General features: G+C 37.7%; 1 protein-coding gene across 3 annotated transcripts; it reads right to left on the bottom strand.

Moving 5' to 3' along the window:
- Positions 1-477: 477 nt before the first annotated feature.
- On the bottom strand, positions 478-17,736 carry LOC131785246 (dynein intermediate chain 2, ciliary). 3 transcript variants are annotated; one of them, XM_066165743.1, is made up of 29 exons: positions 17,593-17,736; positions 16,841-16,921; positions 16,375-16,425; positions 16,070-16,198; positions 15,482-15,543; positions 14,950-15,011; positions 14,107-14,142; positions 13,383-13,433; positions 12,117-12,184; positions 11,401-11,526; positions 10,836-10,895; positions 10,415-10,456; positions 9,910-9,999; positions 9,482-9,566; positions 8,824-8,941; positions 8,653-8,696; positions 7,997-8,063; positions 7,670-7,755; positions 7,115-7,215; positions 6,911-7,000; positions 6,619-6,706; positions 5,998-6,051; positions 5,298-5,365; positions 4,745-4,851; positions 4,250-4,349; positions 3,467-3,521; positions 2,973-3,051; positions 2,682-2,739; positions 478-930 (listed from the first exon to the last, which is right to left on the bottom strand). In XM_066165743.1, the coding sequence occupies exons 1-29, from the start codon at positions 17,623-17,625 to the stop codon at positions 847-849; spliced, it is 2,175 nt and encodes a 724-aa protein (XP_066021840.1). In that variant the 5' UTR covers positions 17,626-17,736; the 3' UTR covers positions 478-846. The 3 variants fall into 3 exon arrangements, with proteins under 3 accessions (XP_066021840.1, XP_058958079.2, XP_058958080.2); XM_059102096.2 differs by lacking the exon at positions 13,383-13,433; XM_059102097.2 differs by lacking the exons at positions 13,383-13,433; positions 14,107-14,142.
- Positions 17,737-17,779: the final 43 nt, after the last annotated feature.

Below are 17,779 nucleotides of genomic sequence, written 5' to 3'. Positions count from 1 at the left end.
TACTGTCTAGAAGCAGACGGTACAATCCCACCGGACACAAGTGTCCCTAATCAGACAAAAGTGTAAAAAATCCGTCATAGGTGTCCTAAATCTTTTCGAAGGCAAATGTTCGAAAGCAGGCCCAAGTGGTACTGTACTGTACCGGCAAAAACAGAAGACAACCCGTTGGTTTCTCACCACCCCCACCCCCCCCCCCCCCACTCCACTTTATGACTCATCACTAATGTCTTTAATCGGACAGTAGTGTCTAAAACCGGACACAAGTGTCTAAATTCGGACAGTACTGTCTAAAATTGGACATATGCGTCTATAATAGACCACTAGCGTCTGAAATTGGACACTTGTGTCCAAAACGAACACGTGCTGCATTTGGATCATTTACTGCAACCGTGGTTGTCGTGGTAGTTATGGACGCTTTCCATGAAGTGATCCGCTGGCTGCTAAAGAGAGATGACATCCGTTACGGTACTCATTGAATAAAAAAAAAATCGTTTTTTTATTACATTCATTGTATCAAGCGCGAGGACATCAGTAGTTGAACTGAACTACACTATTAAAATATATTTACACTGGATATAACTACTGAATTTTTCTTTTGCTTGGCCAACCAAGTCATGCAAAAAAATCCACACAAAATTTACGTAAGAACCGAGTTACATTAACTTACACAAGCAAGAGCAAACGGTTCGCTTTACACATAAATGCCTAAAGCTGAAACTGTTTTTAAGTCTTCTTATGACCAACAAGCTTTTTTAAAACGCGGAAAATCCGCTTCTTTTTTCACTGTAGATATGATTTAACTCTTCTCTCTTTGGTGATTGTTTGGTCATCGGCAAAATTTAGGAATCAATTCTTTGCCGAGGGTTCTCTGACGAGACTCAACAATTTCTCCATTTTTGCCATTTCGTTTTCGGGACCCTTCGCTTTCTCCTAAAAAAAGAGAAAAGATTTCGTGTCAACTCCCATGCCAAAAGAGAGTTCTTAAGACCTTATGTTACGTTGCGTTACAGGATACAACGAGTGTTTTGCCAGCGTCTCTAACGAGTGAGAACGAGTAACAAAGGTGAAAGGAAAACGGTGTGCAAACGTGCTCTAGGTTATGGTTAATATCACATTATTTATAACTAGTAGATGCTTAGGCCACGACGATAAAGTCAAGTGTTGAAAACGTTTGCAGAGCTTGAAAACAGGTAAAAAGAATTGTCGTATAATATGAAAGGTTTGACGACCAACTTCTTCCCTGTCAAGGAAAGATGATCAAGGAAACTAATAGAAAAGGAAGAGAAATACCATCTACAATGTCCAATATATCGTGATAAGTGTTAGGGAGTCAAATACGATATGCGCAAAACAGAATAGGAACCACGAGGATAGGCAGAATAGGAAAAGAAAGAATAAGAAAACCAGCCGAGATGGCGGGAATTATTTATTTTGAAATATACCATGAGAAAGCGATATCTTTAAGCTGTTGAACTTTCCATATTGTAAACACATATCTTCTTGACAACTTTAAGCAAATCATTGAAATACAACATGCCAATCATTCAAGAATCGCCGAGTGCCAAGGAAACGAGGAAAAGGAAAAAAAGGCCTTTTAACTGCTGGTCTTACAAAACAGAATTTGAAGTTAGGTCAAGTTTAAGAAAGGAAAGCTTAAGAAAGGAAAGCTTAAGAAGAAAGGTATCATACGGGTATGAAGACAATCGGAGGCGGCGAGATTGGCTCGTCGTCCGAATCCGTAGCTTGAGTGAGTACAAGAATGGGTATTTCCTCCTTCAAAGAACGAATCAGCGACATAGTGAGTTAGTATGTTATTGGCCAGCGTGTAAACAACGTGTAGAATCCATAAAGGCATGGCAAACGTTAGAGAGAAAAACATAATGAGTTAGTGCCCAGTCAGATGCAAAGTGCAAGACTCTTCACAGCTAAGTATTTACATCACAAATAAAACCCGCGGAAGAGTTGTCACTTTAGAAATTATTTTTTGCATGTTCATTACTCAATCTGCCCACACAGTTGCGATGATCGCCTTTTCAATTACGGGGTTTCTTCGCTTTTTTCTTTTTTTTCAATCATTCGCCCACATTGTCGCTAGGAAAGTTTATATCGTCTGCCGGGGAAAACCATGTTCCAATTCCCTCCCGCGGATCCCGACGAGATTGCGATGAAATCCCGAAAGGGATACCGGTGGGATTCTTCTTTGCCCGGCGGGATTTCTAAGGCTCCTTGATCGAAAAGGGAAGTCAAAGAATACTGGTACATTTTCATTATTTTTCTTGGACTAAAATAAAGTTTAAGTTAACTTTCTCTTACTGGAAGTTGAGGAGGATGAGGGAAGAATGGAGGAGTAGGATATAGCGGCAAAGGACAAGCGACTGGTGGGGTGGGGTAGAGGTAGAAAGAGGAGGGAGGGTCTGGGGGAAAAAGGATAGACGGGAAAGAGAACGGGACAGAAAAAATTGGTGTAGAACGAGATGAAACCGAGGAATGGATAGGAGTATCAGGGATGAGTTTTAGAAGGAGGAGCAGGAGAGGAAGAAGAGAAGAAGCGAGGGGACGACGAGTTCAGATCGGTAATAGGTGCAATGGGGGCGATGATCGAGAAACCCATGGGATGATAAAGACTTTCTCGGCTGCACTTGTCAAAAAATCAACTGCTGCACTTTTATTAATGGACATACCTTGGGCTGCGTGGCTTTTCTAAGATTTGGTGACAGCTTCAACGATGTCACATACCCTCTGTGAAACGAAATAAAATGGAATCTACTTTAGACAAAGGTTGAAGAGCTAAGAATCGAGAAATTTACGATTGCTCGCAAACATTTTCGAAGATCGTGAACAAGATCCTTGACAATCGTACAACCTTTCGGCGGAGACGTTTTAAAGCTGTGCGAAAGGTTTGTTCATAGTAACTTTTTCCCGATCCAGAAGAAGTAGATGAGGGCTGACGAATTACGACAAATTTCAATTACCTGTCATCTCCCACAATAAGCACTGGATACTCAGGGTTAAAAGCCAAGTGAGTCAGCTTTGTTCTCTTCTTGTTAGCCACTGTAAACAGGAAAAAATTGCAATTATTCTTTTTACTGCGTGAGAGAATCGAGGGCCTGTTGGCTGGCTGGGTTTAACTGCAGATCGAGCGGTCTGGGTACCAGCCCGACTCAGATCGTTGTGTTGTGTTCCCATCCCACCCTGCCCAGGACAAAAAAAAGGTACTGGCGAACTGTCGGTAAAACCTGAAGAAAAAAAAATAGAAAAGCCTGAGGGGGTGGGGGAGAAAGGTAACCTGTGATGGAATTTCATCTCATCCTACAGGAGTAGATAAGCTCGTTCATGGCCCGCTAAAGGCTCTTAAACTTCACTTATCTCCCTATAATTGAGTTCAAGATGGATCACAGCAATGTTTTCTGGTTTGTCCGCACAATAAGTTAAAGCGTCGTAGTTCACCGCCAGGTATTGAACCTACCTGATTGTTCGCTTAGAGGTTCATACTTGTTCACGTTCAGATCGTACACATAGACCTGAAACAATAATCATAACATTCATCAGCTCTGAGAAATTTTCAGGCAAAAAAACTTGTTGAGTTCAAAACACATCTCCATTTTCAAATGGAGTGTCGAAACTGATTTGGGATCACTGTGGCTTTGCTTAGCTCCGTCAATGATAGGTTCAGAACTGTCTCGCATAAACCAGTCACACTCAAAACGTAAGCTAATCATGACTTCCCAAGCATGGGAGCGTTTACATGGATACACTCTCAGTTCTCATCGCGAACGAGTGAGAGAGATATCGAGTTGATCACAAGAATAGAAACTCCATATCTACAAGCTACCATGCATAACTTTACTTATCATTTAAACATCCTTGGCCTTTATTAGCAGGAAAAGTCGACTTCATTCGCTCTGACGTAGGGCTAACGCTCAAAACGTCAGCTTAGAAGATCTTAACGATGGCCATTTTACATTACCAACTTAGTTGATAAAACCAAATTATCTTGATATACTTCTATACCGACTCAGCACCACAATTTCTTTAGAAACTTATCCCCTTTATTATTAATTAATGAACCTGACAGAAGAGCGCGAAAGGCGAGTGACGTGTCAGCAGCTGATTAGCGCTATCAAACACACGTAAAAAAATTATCGTAATTTTACATGTGAGCAGTTACGGCTTTTCTAAGGGCTAAAAAACCCTTGTGAAACACCGCAGTTTATCTACCAAAACAATGTAACACTGTATTGTATCTTACCCGTCCATCAGTCGTACAAGCGGCAAACACTGTGGAAGCATAAGGCGCCCAGGCCACATCACCGACAGAGTTGTTCAGATCAAAGGTAAACATCGGCTCTCTGCGTAAAGAAAACGAGGGATAAGTGATGAGCTAACAATTCATAAGATGAAATCAGATGTATGACTAAGACGATGTGTCATAGCTATAGATATACTAAGGGCTGTCACTAACTTTCAGAGCGGTCAAGCTGTCGTGGACATAACGTTATTTTATCAGATCACACGCAAAAATGTTCATTTGAAATGTCCCTAGCATCCCACGAGGTTCGTTCGAACCTAAAAATAAATTCTGAACGAAGAATCACTTCATAAATCCACACCCCAAGCCGTTTTGATTGATTGATTTTCAATATTCGTAGCTACATTTGCAGTTCTTAAAAATTTTCATCCCATTTATAAGCTTTGTGAGCTTAAAACTTTTAGTAAAGACACTCCTATAGCTAAGACTTCTTACTGATAATGGTGATCCCAAATCTTCACAGTCCAGTCTGCACTACACGAGATAAAAATCTTTGGGTGGAAATGATTCCATTTGACAGAGTAAACTGCCATGTGATGTGCCTACAGAAAGAAAGAGAGTCGAGTGATAAGAAAAGAGATTGGCAAGATAAGCTCATTAAAACTTTGGTAGACATTTTGACATGGACATAAAGGGACTGGGAGTCCTTGCGAAGGGTGGCACTGTGGGAGTCCTGTGTCATGTCCAAGAACACCACACAATGCCCTAGCCAGGTTCTCTCACAATGTAGCGCGCTAAACGGAAGCTTCCGCGTCTCTCACGATTTCTAGCGTAGTAAAATTTATTTTATTAAGTTAAGAATCGACATTGTTATGTAAAGTTGTAACGATCTGATTTCCTATAAATGTAAAGATTTTGATGGAATCAATTCAAGCTAGAGTGAATAAATGCTATTCCCAGCGTGCGAATAAACGAAAAAAGTAAAAACAACTACAACCTCAAGCCATGATGCTGGCAAAAGAGTTGAGAATTGAAGGAAGATACGTACATCATAGGTCTCGAGGAACTGGCTTGAATAAGTTTTGGAGCACTTGTGTATTTTTCCTTCCTCTGTGCCTGATCATAAAAAGAAGAAAAAGTGTTTAAAAAGTTTACGATTAGAGCACTTTTTGATCAACGTAAAGCCAATTTAACCACCAAGGTCATTCAGAACAAAAGAAACTATCACAATCAGTCGACGAGAACTCAAAACAAAAACCGGCAAAGTACCTAATCAAGTCACGATTGGTCATAGTTTTGTTTCTGACTCAAGTGCTTTTCGATTGAGTGACGTAAAACAAAACCAAAGTAATCACAGTGCCCAATCAGAGGACAGGAAAATACCTTGGAGAGCCAACGAGAAATCAGAGTCAAAACAACCAAACTGCCTCAAGCGCGGGAAAATGCAGGCGACCAAGTCGTGATTGGTTTGACTGAGTTTTGCATCTGGTTGGTTGGAAGAGTGGCGCGAGTTTTCTGTACCAATCACATGGCGCAGTAAACCAAACCCAATGCAATCTCGGATTTATTTCGACACTCAGTTGAAAATTGCTCTACTTAACTCAACTACGCAAGTTCACTAGACAAATCACAGAGCAACATGAAGCAAAAGTACTACAATACTTTAGACATTCAAAAAAAAAATTGCTCTATTACGAGTTGACGACATCTTAGTGAAAACATGTTTGCTGTAGGAACATTTCACTTACCAACTAGAAACATATAATCCATTGTTTTATGAAAATCAAATGCAGTTCCACAACCTGTAGATTACAGAAGTGGGAACATTAAATAATTCAGAGAGGATAACGGGAAGTCAATTTCCTTGGTTTTGATTGTTCTAAGTAAACGTTTTCAATGATTTGTTAAAGAAATAAAAAACGCGCCAAGTGCATTGTTGAGTTATATAAGCACGCGGGAATTTTTAAGATCAAGAGAGAAGTGCGGAGAGGCACGAGCCGAATGCTCGAGGAACAAGTTTTTTTATTTGTTTTATAAAATGTATCGTGAATTGCGTGCGCTCGTACCGATGACGTAGGCTGTGTGCATTATATCTCAACAGTGCACTGTGACGTAAGGCGCGTGCTTTATGGAAATATGATGAACTCGTCCTGGCCAATCATGGCGCGCGCATTTCTCTGAACATTTTACAATTCTAAATAAAATAAGATAGTTTGTCTGATGTCAAGGTACTCGTACAGAGATTAAGTGACTTCGGTTTGGAAGCAAGTGGGGAAGTAGGGAATGAAGAGACCAACTGGGATCAGAGGCGATGGCTCGGGTCAGTGGGGTCCCGGGTATGTGCTGCAAAATAGCAAACTAAAATATACCTAAACTTGGTAGCTGTGTGTTGTCTCCTTCTCCTTCAGGAGTGTTTCCCTGCTTCAGAGTGATAATGTCAGTGTGCCTCAGTTCACTCTAAACAACAAAACACAACAAATATTTGTCAGTGTGACAAAGATATAAAAAGTATTCGAGAGGATTATCTTTAATTCCTGTTAAAACAGAATACTAAGTGTTTTGGTACATACCACAAAAGCTGAATCAACTTTAGCTCAACAGGTGAAAATAACGAGACTACAAGCTATTTTGCTTCTCTTTGAGCTAGTGTACTAAGTTTACCTTTACGATCGTCCATTGTGTTATTCTGCCATCAGAGGATACGGAGAAGAAGTTCATGTTGTTGTCCAAATCGTCTTTTTGCCATTTTACCTTAAATGAAAGACAAGCAAAACGAAAACAAACATCAGAAAAATGGCGCAAGACAGGAAGAAATTCTCCTCCTTCATTCCCTTGCCAGATTCGTTTATATTTCGTCATCCTCACCTGCCAAACGGGGTCCGTATGTTTGCCCATCTTCGCTGTTGATCTGTACATCAGCTCGATCTTATTTGTTTGTTGAACGACAGTGTACACACCAACACTACCTGGACATAAAAGAGTGACAACGTACTTAAATTTTAGTGTTTTCCACAGAGAAACAAGTTTATACTAAATAATATAACTTGATTTGCATTTGATGGCCTCTGACAAGGTTGCTCATCAACTCCTACTGAAAGATTTTCAATTTAAAATACGTTACCTCCTAATGCAACTAAATTTGCACCAAGAATTAAAAAGCCAAAAGATTTCTTATATGTCGAGTATGTTTCCCTTCTCCTTATGTACATGTTTTCCCGCGATTCCCCTGATTGTACGTTACTCGTATTTGACGGAAAGAAATAAAACGAGCATGAAATATTCAAACCATTGCTGAACTAAACCTTGCAAATACTATTGTTTTGTTCCAAAATCTTGCCTAACTGTAGCTTTTACTGTCAAATATTAAATTGACATGAAAATACCAGGAAGTGTACCTTCACTGAATGGGATGTTGCTTACCGTCGTAGAAACCAACTGCGATGTAGTTCGGATGTTCAGGATGAAAATCAAGGCACATGACCCCACTTTCTGTCTCACATATGTATCTGACAAACACAAGGTAAATGTATTAGTCGTAACAGTGGAAGGAAAAACGAACGTCGAAACGGACCGAGGCATAATCATTTGACAGAAAGCTAACAATGCCATAGTCCATACTCTAGTACCACCATTTAACAGCGACTCATCTCATGTATAGTTTTATTGTTTATTCATTATCTTCTTTATTACCATTTTTTCATAAGCTAGCAGTGAAGAGGGTTAGCCTTTGCTAAGATGAACACTCACTCTGGAAATGAAGGGTTCTTCAATGTATACATTGCGACCATTCCGTTGCTTTGCTTTAAAAAGTCATCTGGAATGAATACATGAAACCCAAACGTAAGTAATTAAGGTTAAGTACACGAAATGTCAACAAGTATTTCTTTGTGCTTTTATTCGAACTCTCTGAACATGTCATACACAAAGCCTACAATTTCCTTTTTGATACATCAATATCATCCACATATTTCTCGACGGACCTACTTTCAATTGTACTTTGTGAGTCTCTCTCAATTTTAAAGAAAATTTCCATGGCAGCTGAACTTTCTCTCGATATTATCACGTTACTTAGCCTATTTACTCTTCTAAACTGAAGTTCATCCATTTCATGTCGATCAATTTTACGAAAAAAAAAAAAAACGTCATTTACGAAAATGCCACGCTCTCATTACATCATGAAGTCACGATGTTCCAATGTCATCGTGACGATGTTCCAATGTCATCGTGACGATGTTCCAATGTCATCGTGACGATGTTCCAATGTCATCGTGACGATGTTAAGACGTCAGGATATTACGATGTTTCGATGTTATGATGTCATTAAGGCACAATATCATTAGGGCACGATGTCATGTCATGATGTCAAAATGTCACGTCTCGACGTCAAAATAAATGTTACTCACACGATCCGTGTCCCACTCCAAACAAGTCGTGGTACTTGGGACTCCTACAGTGAAGAAAACATCCATATTCAGAAGCTAACTACAACTGTAATCTAAAAAGATATATTCGATACATTCTGCCTCACTTTCAACAACTGAAAGGGATACAATGATCAGGAGAAGCAGACAAACCAGCAAAGTGAGGTGACGGCCATTCTCTTTGATTTCTCAAACGAAAATTTCCACAGCGGCAACAGTGTCCCCTCCTGGTCCTTAAACTCATCGGCGGCGTCTTCCCAGTATTTGAAATCTGATGGCAAAAAATTGAAAGCGATGATATTTTCAAACAGCACTACATAGAATGTAAGACATCAAAATTTTGCACGAACTCCGCACAAGATAAATGAATGCTTAACTTCAAAATCCGAGTCATGAATGGTACGTTCTGAGACTAACAAAAGTAGAAAGAAACCCCATTTGCATGGTTTGAAAAATAAGTCAGAATGGGAATAATGGTAAAGGAGAGAACTCTGAAAGTTTAAAACTACAACAATACAAGGTAATTACTAGGCAGCTATAACAGGTTCAAAGTCTGAGGACTACGTTATCCCAACAGAATAGCATGGATTCAGATATCATCGGCATCCAGCACCTTGTAATAACACGCTCTCAACTGCAAGGGTCAGCTACACACTTGAGGTTATCTCTTAGCGCGCTCTACTTTTTGATTTACGCAATCTGTATCGCGAAAGTCGCGCAAATAAAAATCACAACCGCCATTCCGAAAACGCCTTCGACGACATTATGAATTATGAGTGACGTGAATTGTTTAGTAAAAGATTCGTCTAACCTTGTGCAATTTCATCATATGTGTTCTGGTTTATCATTCTCTCCACTATCTTGCACGGTTTGGAAATCCTTGAAATATCATCACCCTGAATATAACAATAAAGTCTGTACATTAGTTATAAGGTGGACATCCAGTCCCACTTCTTGGATCAAATGAACCACTTGGTTAGTAAAGTTACGTGGAAGAGGTCTCTAAGCTAAGATACAGATCTAGACGTCCCAGATCCCAGGCGCTCAGACACTATGCTGGAAGGATTACATACAGGTGCCACCTAACTTTCAATGGAACCCCACCAGAGGCTAGCAGAGGGTAGAAATAGTCTGCACTGCTTAATTTGGATAAAACTGGAACCACGATTCAAAGAACTGGAGCGCGACGCTTGCGAAACTTTCCGCAAAGATGATCATTTGCAGTACAAGCTAACTAACCTGCACTTCAACTTGCATGAGCTTTTTCTTTTTGTCATCGTCTTTCTTGAAGGTTTGGGTCTTTCTGCTTTCCTTTTCTTTCATTTTTTCCTGAAATACGATTATTTCAAATTACGATAAAGCTTCCTCAAGAGTCATCATCTGTGAGGTAGTCTAATGTATTTGAGCAATAGAAGACGGAGTAACACAGGCTTTGGTTGAAACGTGGGCTTCTACAATGTGGAAATGTGAATATTTCATATTTCATATTTGCTCCGCGTATAACTTATGACATAACAGAACTGACGTTGTTCATTCATTCATCTCTTTATCTATTCATTTATTTATCATTTGTTCATTTATTCACTCACTATTATAATTATTATTATTATTATTATTACTATAAGTTTAAACATACAGACTCCTTCTCTCGCGTGCTACTCGCAATTCGCTTACTTTTCCAATAAAAATATGTTGAAGAAATTTGAAAATGAAACTAAAATAACTATTAGTTTCAGATTCTCACCTGTCTTTGCAAATCCTCAACGTATGCATCATAAATTTCCCACTGAAAGGACATGAGAAATTGTGGAAGTAAGCACTGGTGAAGTACTAGATTAGCAGAAATTTTTCTTAAGTGCTCAAGAATGACTCCATCAAATTTTCCGCTTTGGTCCAAAATTTTTTTAACACCGATTAGCAGAATTACCGTAATGATTCGATTTAAGCACTCGGGCGCTTATCTACTAATGGTACGTCTAGGGCGCTAATTCCAAACAAGGCGCTAATCACGGACAGGGCGCTCATTTCTTTTTCGAAAAACAGCACAATGAGCGGAAAAAAGCTTTGATGTTTATTTGAAAAGGAACGATATCAAAAACTGTAAAAGTAACAAATGGACAGTGAATCTTCGTGTAATAATGGTAAGGAGTGTACTCTAGCTCTACCTGATTAGCAGTGGCTGAGAAGTTTGCCCTTGGTGGAGGTTCAGTTGAGGTTCCACGTTCCTTGAAAAAAAAACCAATAAATAAACAAAATAGTGCAAGTACGAAGAGGTAGAAACCAATTTCAGTGTACAGGTTTATCCAACAATGTTCTCCGCAACCGATTTCGGAATGTCAAGCAACGCAACGGACCCTTCCCTCCCCCTGTCAAACTCGTTGTATCCCTTGGAAACAGAAAATGACAGCGAAAGAGCAGCAATATGTTGAGACAGTGATAGTCTGCTTTAGGTGAAGAAATGCGTGAAACTGCATCGTAACACATGACGTCCAGTAAGAAACAGTATTAATTGCTTATGGTCAATATAGACTTCTATTAAAAACTGAAAAAACTGACACTGAGATAACATAAATGGAAAAACATGCCGGCGACATTTCTGGTGAAGCAAGCAGGTAACTGTAACCTGTTTTGTTGACAAAAAATGTTGGCTATATGAAAGACAGAGAGGGAGAGAGAGAGAGTTCCTGGTACAATTTGTGCCCCTTTTTTTTTTTAAGTTGACCAACTTACTCTGTAAGGATTGTTGTAAGTCTGTGAAGCTCTCTCACTGAAGTTAAACTGGTTCGTCAACTTTGCTTCACTCTTTCCACCCACAGAGGCAGACGAGTCAGGTCGAACTTCTTCCGCTGGTTTTTCCTGAACCAAAATAAATTCAAAGTTGTAAGTTTCACTCGTGTTTCGTCGTTTTCTTCCATAAACTTTGTCTCTTTCTTCTTGGCTCTGCGATAATGGAGCCTTAAGATGTCTAAAGACAACTGAGGAGTTTGGTCAGAAATTTAGTATGTCAGGCAACGTTACAAAAGAGTCCTTTTTCCAAGCGATTAAGGGCCGGTCATTTAAACGTTGTTTAACCGTTGTTTAAACACAACCTAAGCCATTTTCAATTAAGCCGAACCTTTTATCTGATTATTTACTTTTGTGAACAGTGTCAAGAGAGCTGAAAGCTACCAGTGAAAGGACATTTATTTAATTAAATCAACCCTCTTATAGAGAATCCCTGAGGCCCACTGATTGCGTAAAACTGCGGTTTGGAGTTGACCTCGTGTAAATAACCGGCCCTAATAGTTTATGTCGTTCTATTATTTTAGGTCGCCATCAATGGTGACTTTAAAGAAAAGTTGAAATGTGGAATATGTCTTAATGAAACGAAGAATGCATCGTATACAGTAATTTGCCAAAATTCAGTCTAGATTACAAAATTATGATTAAACATTGAGACAAATCACCTCTACTGCCTCAACTGCTTTGTTTTCTTTTTCTTCTTCTTCACCAGCTTCCCCAGCGTCTTGTTCAGCTATAAGGACAGGAAGGAGTTTGTCACCAAAGACACGCTGTACCTACATGTTAATATTATTCAGTCTATCTAAAAAATTTCTGGCAGTGTGTTGAGCAAGTTCCTCTGGTATCAAAGGTAATTTAGTATCATTAACTGAGTTTATAATGTAAATTGACCACCGTGAAGACTTTCAAAGATGACGTTCGAGCGTTAGCCCTTCGCCATTCGCTCTGACGAAGGGCTAACGTTCGAAACGTAAGCTTCGAAACTCTTTACGGTCGCCAATTTACGTTATCAACTCAGTTCATAATACCAAATTACCTTGTTATACTCATCCATCGACGCAGCAACACAGTTTCCTAAAAAAAATTAAATTTCCCCTATATCCTCCAATATTCAGATTGACCATCATTCCAAATTCAAGAAAAACAAACAATTTTGGAGTGAACTTTCAATAGTATTCAGTGAGAGGAAGGCGCTTTCTTCCAAAGTCATAGTAACTGATATACAACAACCAAAGAAGAAAGAGCGTTCAATCCCCGATCCTCAAAACAGCAATGCTTTTTTCCTTTTCATTCTTGATTGAAACACTATTATAGCCAAGAGCTTTCGAAAACATAAAATTATCCACCACAACATAAGAAATGGTGCAGATCCTCCAATTATTTTCTTCATCACATCTCTAGTAATTATAAAAATCTGAATTATCTAACTATCAAGAACATTTAGAAAAATAATATCAGCCCAATGTATGTGCACATACATTGGGCTGATATTGTCTTTCTAATTGTTCTTGTTCAATAAATTTTGCTCAATTTGTCACATAATTCTTCAAGGGGCTAAGTTCCTACAAGCAACTTGCAATAATTTACAAGGTAAACTAGGTTTGAAAAGTTCTAAGGATCCTGTACCCTCATGAGAGTCATTTTTCAATCAATGGTCTATGAACAATGTCCCATGGCAAGCATTTCAAATTGTGCATTTAACCCCATACTGATACAAGTACATCCACAATTTCACTACCTGTATGATTGCAAAGCAAAACTTAAAGAGAAAAATGACTCACAGCTGCTACCTTCATTATTGTAGACAATAAAGGTACATTTCTTAAAGGTCAAATGCACTGGTGAGTCATTAGTAACAAGTCAATAACAGATTAAACAATAATATTTCAAGAATATAAGTGTAACAAGCAACTGAATCAAAGGAAACTAACAAACTCCATGCAATGGAATTGATGACTGACCAGCACTTCCTGACCTGTTCGCTGATAAATTAGAATTTATTTAGGAGGTAACTTAATTTTGTATGAATGTCAAAGAACAAAGGAATATGAGGTGTGATTAAAATTTTCTTTACTCCAAGGGCATTCTCAAATTTTGTTATTCTTTATCTTAAAATTATCAAAAGCAAACTTTTTCCCTCTAGCCAAGAAAAAAAAACATAGGTATGTTTGCCTGTGCACTTTAAAGAGAAATTTGAAAAAATGTTTAACAGGCAAAATTCTTAGAGTAGAGCTGTGTGTTAACAAATTTAGCAATTATAATTAAAACAATTTACTAATCTATAGGTAAATAGCACCAAGTGCCTTTTCTTGATCTACAAGAATCTTGTGGATCTTTCAAGCCTTTGTTGTAAGAATCCTCTTAGTTGGTTAGGAAAAATTTGGGTGAAGCTTAAGTGAAAAACATCATGATATTAAACCAAATTTCCATCAATCAATCTCCTAAGTATATTTAAAGAGATTACTGTAAAGAGTTTAGAAACAAATATTTGCATATTATCATCAAAATTTAGTTTTTATAGACTCTTAACTCTGTAATTTTGATTTATCAAAAATTACGAGTTAATAGTGTTATTTCTTGAGTAGTAATTATAAATATTAACCCACACTTTTGTGAAAATCATGCAGTTGATAAATATTGCATGGTGCTACTCACAAACAGAGCTCAATGGCCTCAGGAAGTCATCAAAGCCTTACAGGTTAATGAGCAAGAACAAGATGGAGTTAGCTTTTAAAATTCATACAACATAATACTGTTGAATAATATTAGTAAAACAAATGATGTGGATATTTCTCTACACTAAACCTGTTACTTCTTCTAGCTCTATGTCAAAGTAAATTCTTGTGGTTAATGACATGGTATTCAAAAAACTTTTACAAATAATGCCTAGAATTTATGTCATTATAATTTTTTAAAAAAATTAATGTGAAACAGATTGTGTACAAAAATGTTCATATAATCTTTTTATATTAGAAGAGGTCAATTATTATATAATATTTCCAAAAAAAAAAATTACCAAATTTATGTTAAGCCAATAGTGTGTACACTTTTATAAAAGAAGCAAGTGGCAAAAAATTTCCCACTTTACTTCTCTCAAAGGCATTCCACCAAATTGCTTTTGACTATATGTAAATAAAGGTAACTTAATTTTCAAATGCTTAATCATATACAACATGAATTTGAACAAAGTAATTAAGTATTATTGTGTTTATCTTTAAACCTCTTCCACAGTGGCAGGAATGATTTTTGTTCTTTTATCCACATGCTCCACATGATAAGTTTTATTAGCTTCAGTTTGAATGGGAATTTGATTGGTTTTACACAAATTGATGTTAAACCAGAAAAGCTAATTTCTTTGTATATAAAAACATATCAATCCCACAGATCATTGATGAAAGAGGCTTATTTGAACTTCATAATTTCAAAGGAATGAATCCTGGCTCAACCTAAAGTGGTTTTTTAAATTTTTCACAGGTAGTTTTATACTTCTTAACCAACCTTCCAGTCCTTGCCTTGCTCTTTGTCTCCTGGCTTCATCTGAGTCTTTATGAAGCATGTTCCTTCAAAAAATTCATTGTTCATGACCATTCAAATACATTTTCAACATCTAAAATTTTGTATGGTATTATTCCAGAGGGAGTGTACCCTTTCAATACTCAGTTGTAATTTGTCTGCCTCTTAATGTCCTGGTCCTATTTCATTCCCAATTCCAGAACCTGGTTTCAGAGAGTTTGTAAATCAATCATCATGTTAATGGGTATCAGCCTTCAGGTTAGCTACATGTGTATATCTGGCCCTTTCCATAATCTTTCTTTGGAGATTTATGGGATCAATTTTGTTTTGGACAAACATGTACATATGATGACTACAACTCCAGAACAACTGTATCAGGGAATGTGCATGAGTCTGTGCATTAATGCAGCCTTAATACCCCTTAATTCTAGGGAATACTTTGTAAGTTTGTATACACACCCCTAAAGTAGCTAACTAACAGAAATATAACTCCCAAGTAAATAAAACAGTCTCCTACCCATCAAGAGCAAAGTGAATTGCCAGCTGATCCACACTTGATGTTGGTTTATAGCATTTTTCCTGTGTATAAAAAAAAAAGATCATGTCTTCACTATCCCTTATTAAGAAAGCAAGACACTTACAAGTATTTTTAAGCCACAATGTATATGAATGTAATTTTAAAAAGAAACCATATCCACACACTTTCAGAGTTGAGAAGTCAATTACATCTACAGGTGAGGGTGTCAATCACTGTGATGATGGAGTGGAAGGAACCTTTTTTTTAATGTCATCTCACTGTTTCATTGAACAAGTGCTTTCTGATTTATGCCAATGTACATGTTGATATTTTTCAGATCAAATTTTTCCCAGTGCACGTAAAAGTGGTACACTGGTAGTAGTTTGATAAACACACTTTCCTTTCTTCAATGATCATCGTACATAATGCACTTAGACAAAATCAAACTACATGTGGACTTATAAATAAATAAATAGCATTTATTCCTGAAATTCATTTTAAACTACAAACATATATTTTCAGAGCTTACTCTGTAATTTCCATAGGTTTGTTTTGAGAGTGGACATAAATATTGGAAAAAATTCTTACCTTGAAACTGTAGCGCACTATGTTGCTTGGAGCATGGGGGTTGTTTGCAGTCAAGATTCTGGTGAACTCCTCTTTCAACTCTGTCTCTGTCAATTCCAGCTGGTCATCTGGCTTGATTAGCTGTTTGGGCTGGGGTAAAAATTTAAATTTTGATGTAATGATTGTAGGAAGAAAAAATTGCTCTCACTTTAGATGAATGATCAGTGACTAACTACTGTACATCTATAGCTGGCTACTTTGATGTGGACAATGGCAATAATAAGGAATTATTTATGATACCAAAAACATGACCAAGCTGAAGATACCTGCATCCATTCATCCAAGTCATCTCCTATCTGTGTAGCATCATCATCATCCTAGAAAAATAAAAATAACCATTCATGTGTCAGCGCGTAAATGTACATGTACTCGCAATATCGATGTATAGAGAGTAGATGAAATTGAAAATGGATTGCTTGTCTCTTTTGTACCTTTTTAACCTTCATCTACTATGAGAGAAAGGTTTATTAACCCTATTGTTCCCATGAGTGACCAAAACAGAATTTATCCTCACAATATCAACAAATTTTATAGCAAAAGGGTGATGAGAGGTAATTTAGTAAAATATCACCTTAGGAAAGTGCCAAATTCTCAGAGCTAAAACTCAAGAAGAGCATTGCAGATAGTGCAGAGAACTGACATTTTTATCGTAGGAGTGAATTTAAAGGTTAATTAAGTGCTAGATTCCCTATGCACTAGCCACTAAAGAGGTAAAAAAAACAAATTGCAAACCTTTTTCTTTGTTTTGACAGCAGCAGTTTTGCTGACAGACTTCACAGCTGCATTTGAAGGAGTGACTCCTGGTTTCTTGTCCTTTCAGGATAAAACATGAACACAACCACTCAGAGTAATTTTTAAAAGCCAACGGTAATCCAGGATTATTAGGAATCTTGCACTTAACATCATCGACCAAAAAAGTGAAACTTAATAATTACCCAACCATGATCTTAGCTTTTCAGGTTTTCCTGTAGTTCTAGCAGGTTAAAATTGCCCAATGTGAGTCCTTATGTTTCTTTCTAGTATATAACATTTGTTTTGATTTGTATGTATTTATGATGCTATCTAAGGTTAATAATTTTTCAAGAGGTCGAAAGAAATTTGACTTCATGATGAGAAACTAGTGACAACTAGAAAATCCTGACTGCTCCTCACAATAAATCAAGATGAGAGCAAGATGACAAATGCTGTGCTCAAGACAGTTGGCTGTTGATGATTCGTAGTTTGGAGGAGAAATATTTTCAGCCTATGATCAGGACACTGGGAGATTTACGCGCTGCATGCTTTAGGTGTAATTTTCCCATAAAGAAATGCATCATCTTGCAATATGTAAAGTTTTATTTGCATGATTATGAACGATTAATCGCCTGTAATGCGAAATCAACCCCTTGGCCACTGTTACTTGAAAACGACTTGCTTCAAAACAGACATGGCGGACAGCAAGGAGTAACATGACGACGCAGCCGAAATAAAGAGGGTAAACTCACCGCTTTCGCAACCTTAACGTTTCCTTTCTTCATAACGTTGAAAAAAGTATTCAGAGGTTACTTTTTCCGACTTTAAGCTGCAAAATCAAACTCAACAAACCGCGTTATCAAGACTCGCTTTTCGGAACAAGGTAAGTTAGTGTTACCCTGGTAACAGGCCTTGGCTACCAAGTTCAGGCGAGGTTGC

This window comes from Pocillopora verrucosa, chromosome 4, assembly GCF_036669915.1.
Source record: "Pocillopora verrucosa isolate sample1 chromosome 4, ASM3666991v2, whole genome shotgun sequence".
In the NCBI taxonomy this organism is placed as follows: Eukaryota; Metazoa; Cnidaria; class Anthozoa; order Scleractinia; family Pocilloporidae; genus Pocillopora; species Pocillopora verrucosa.
This window is presented reverse-complemented; position numbering and strand designations above follow the sequence as displayed.

What these genes read in the sequence shown, in the direction of transcription:
- LOC131785246 (XM_066165743.1), bottom strand. Translation starts at nt 17,625, where the DNA reads ATGAAGAAAGGAAACGTTAAGGTTGCGAAAGCG. An exon ending in AGCAAGGCAAGGACTGGAAG is followed by an intron (nt 14,143 to 14,949) that starts GTTGGTTAAGAA and finishes TTAACCTGTAAG; the next exon opens with GCTTTGATGACTTCCTGAGG. An exon ending in GAAAAGCCACGCAGCCCAAG is followed by an intron (nt 931 to 2,681) that starts GTATGTCCATTA and finishes CTCTTTTTTTAG; the next exon opens with GAGAAAGCGAAGGGTCCCGA.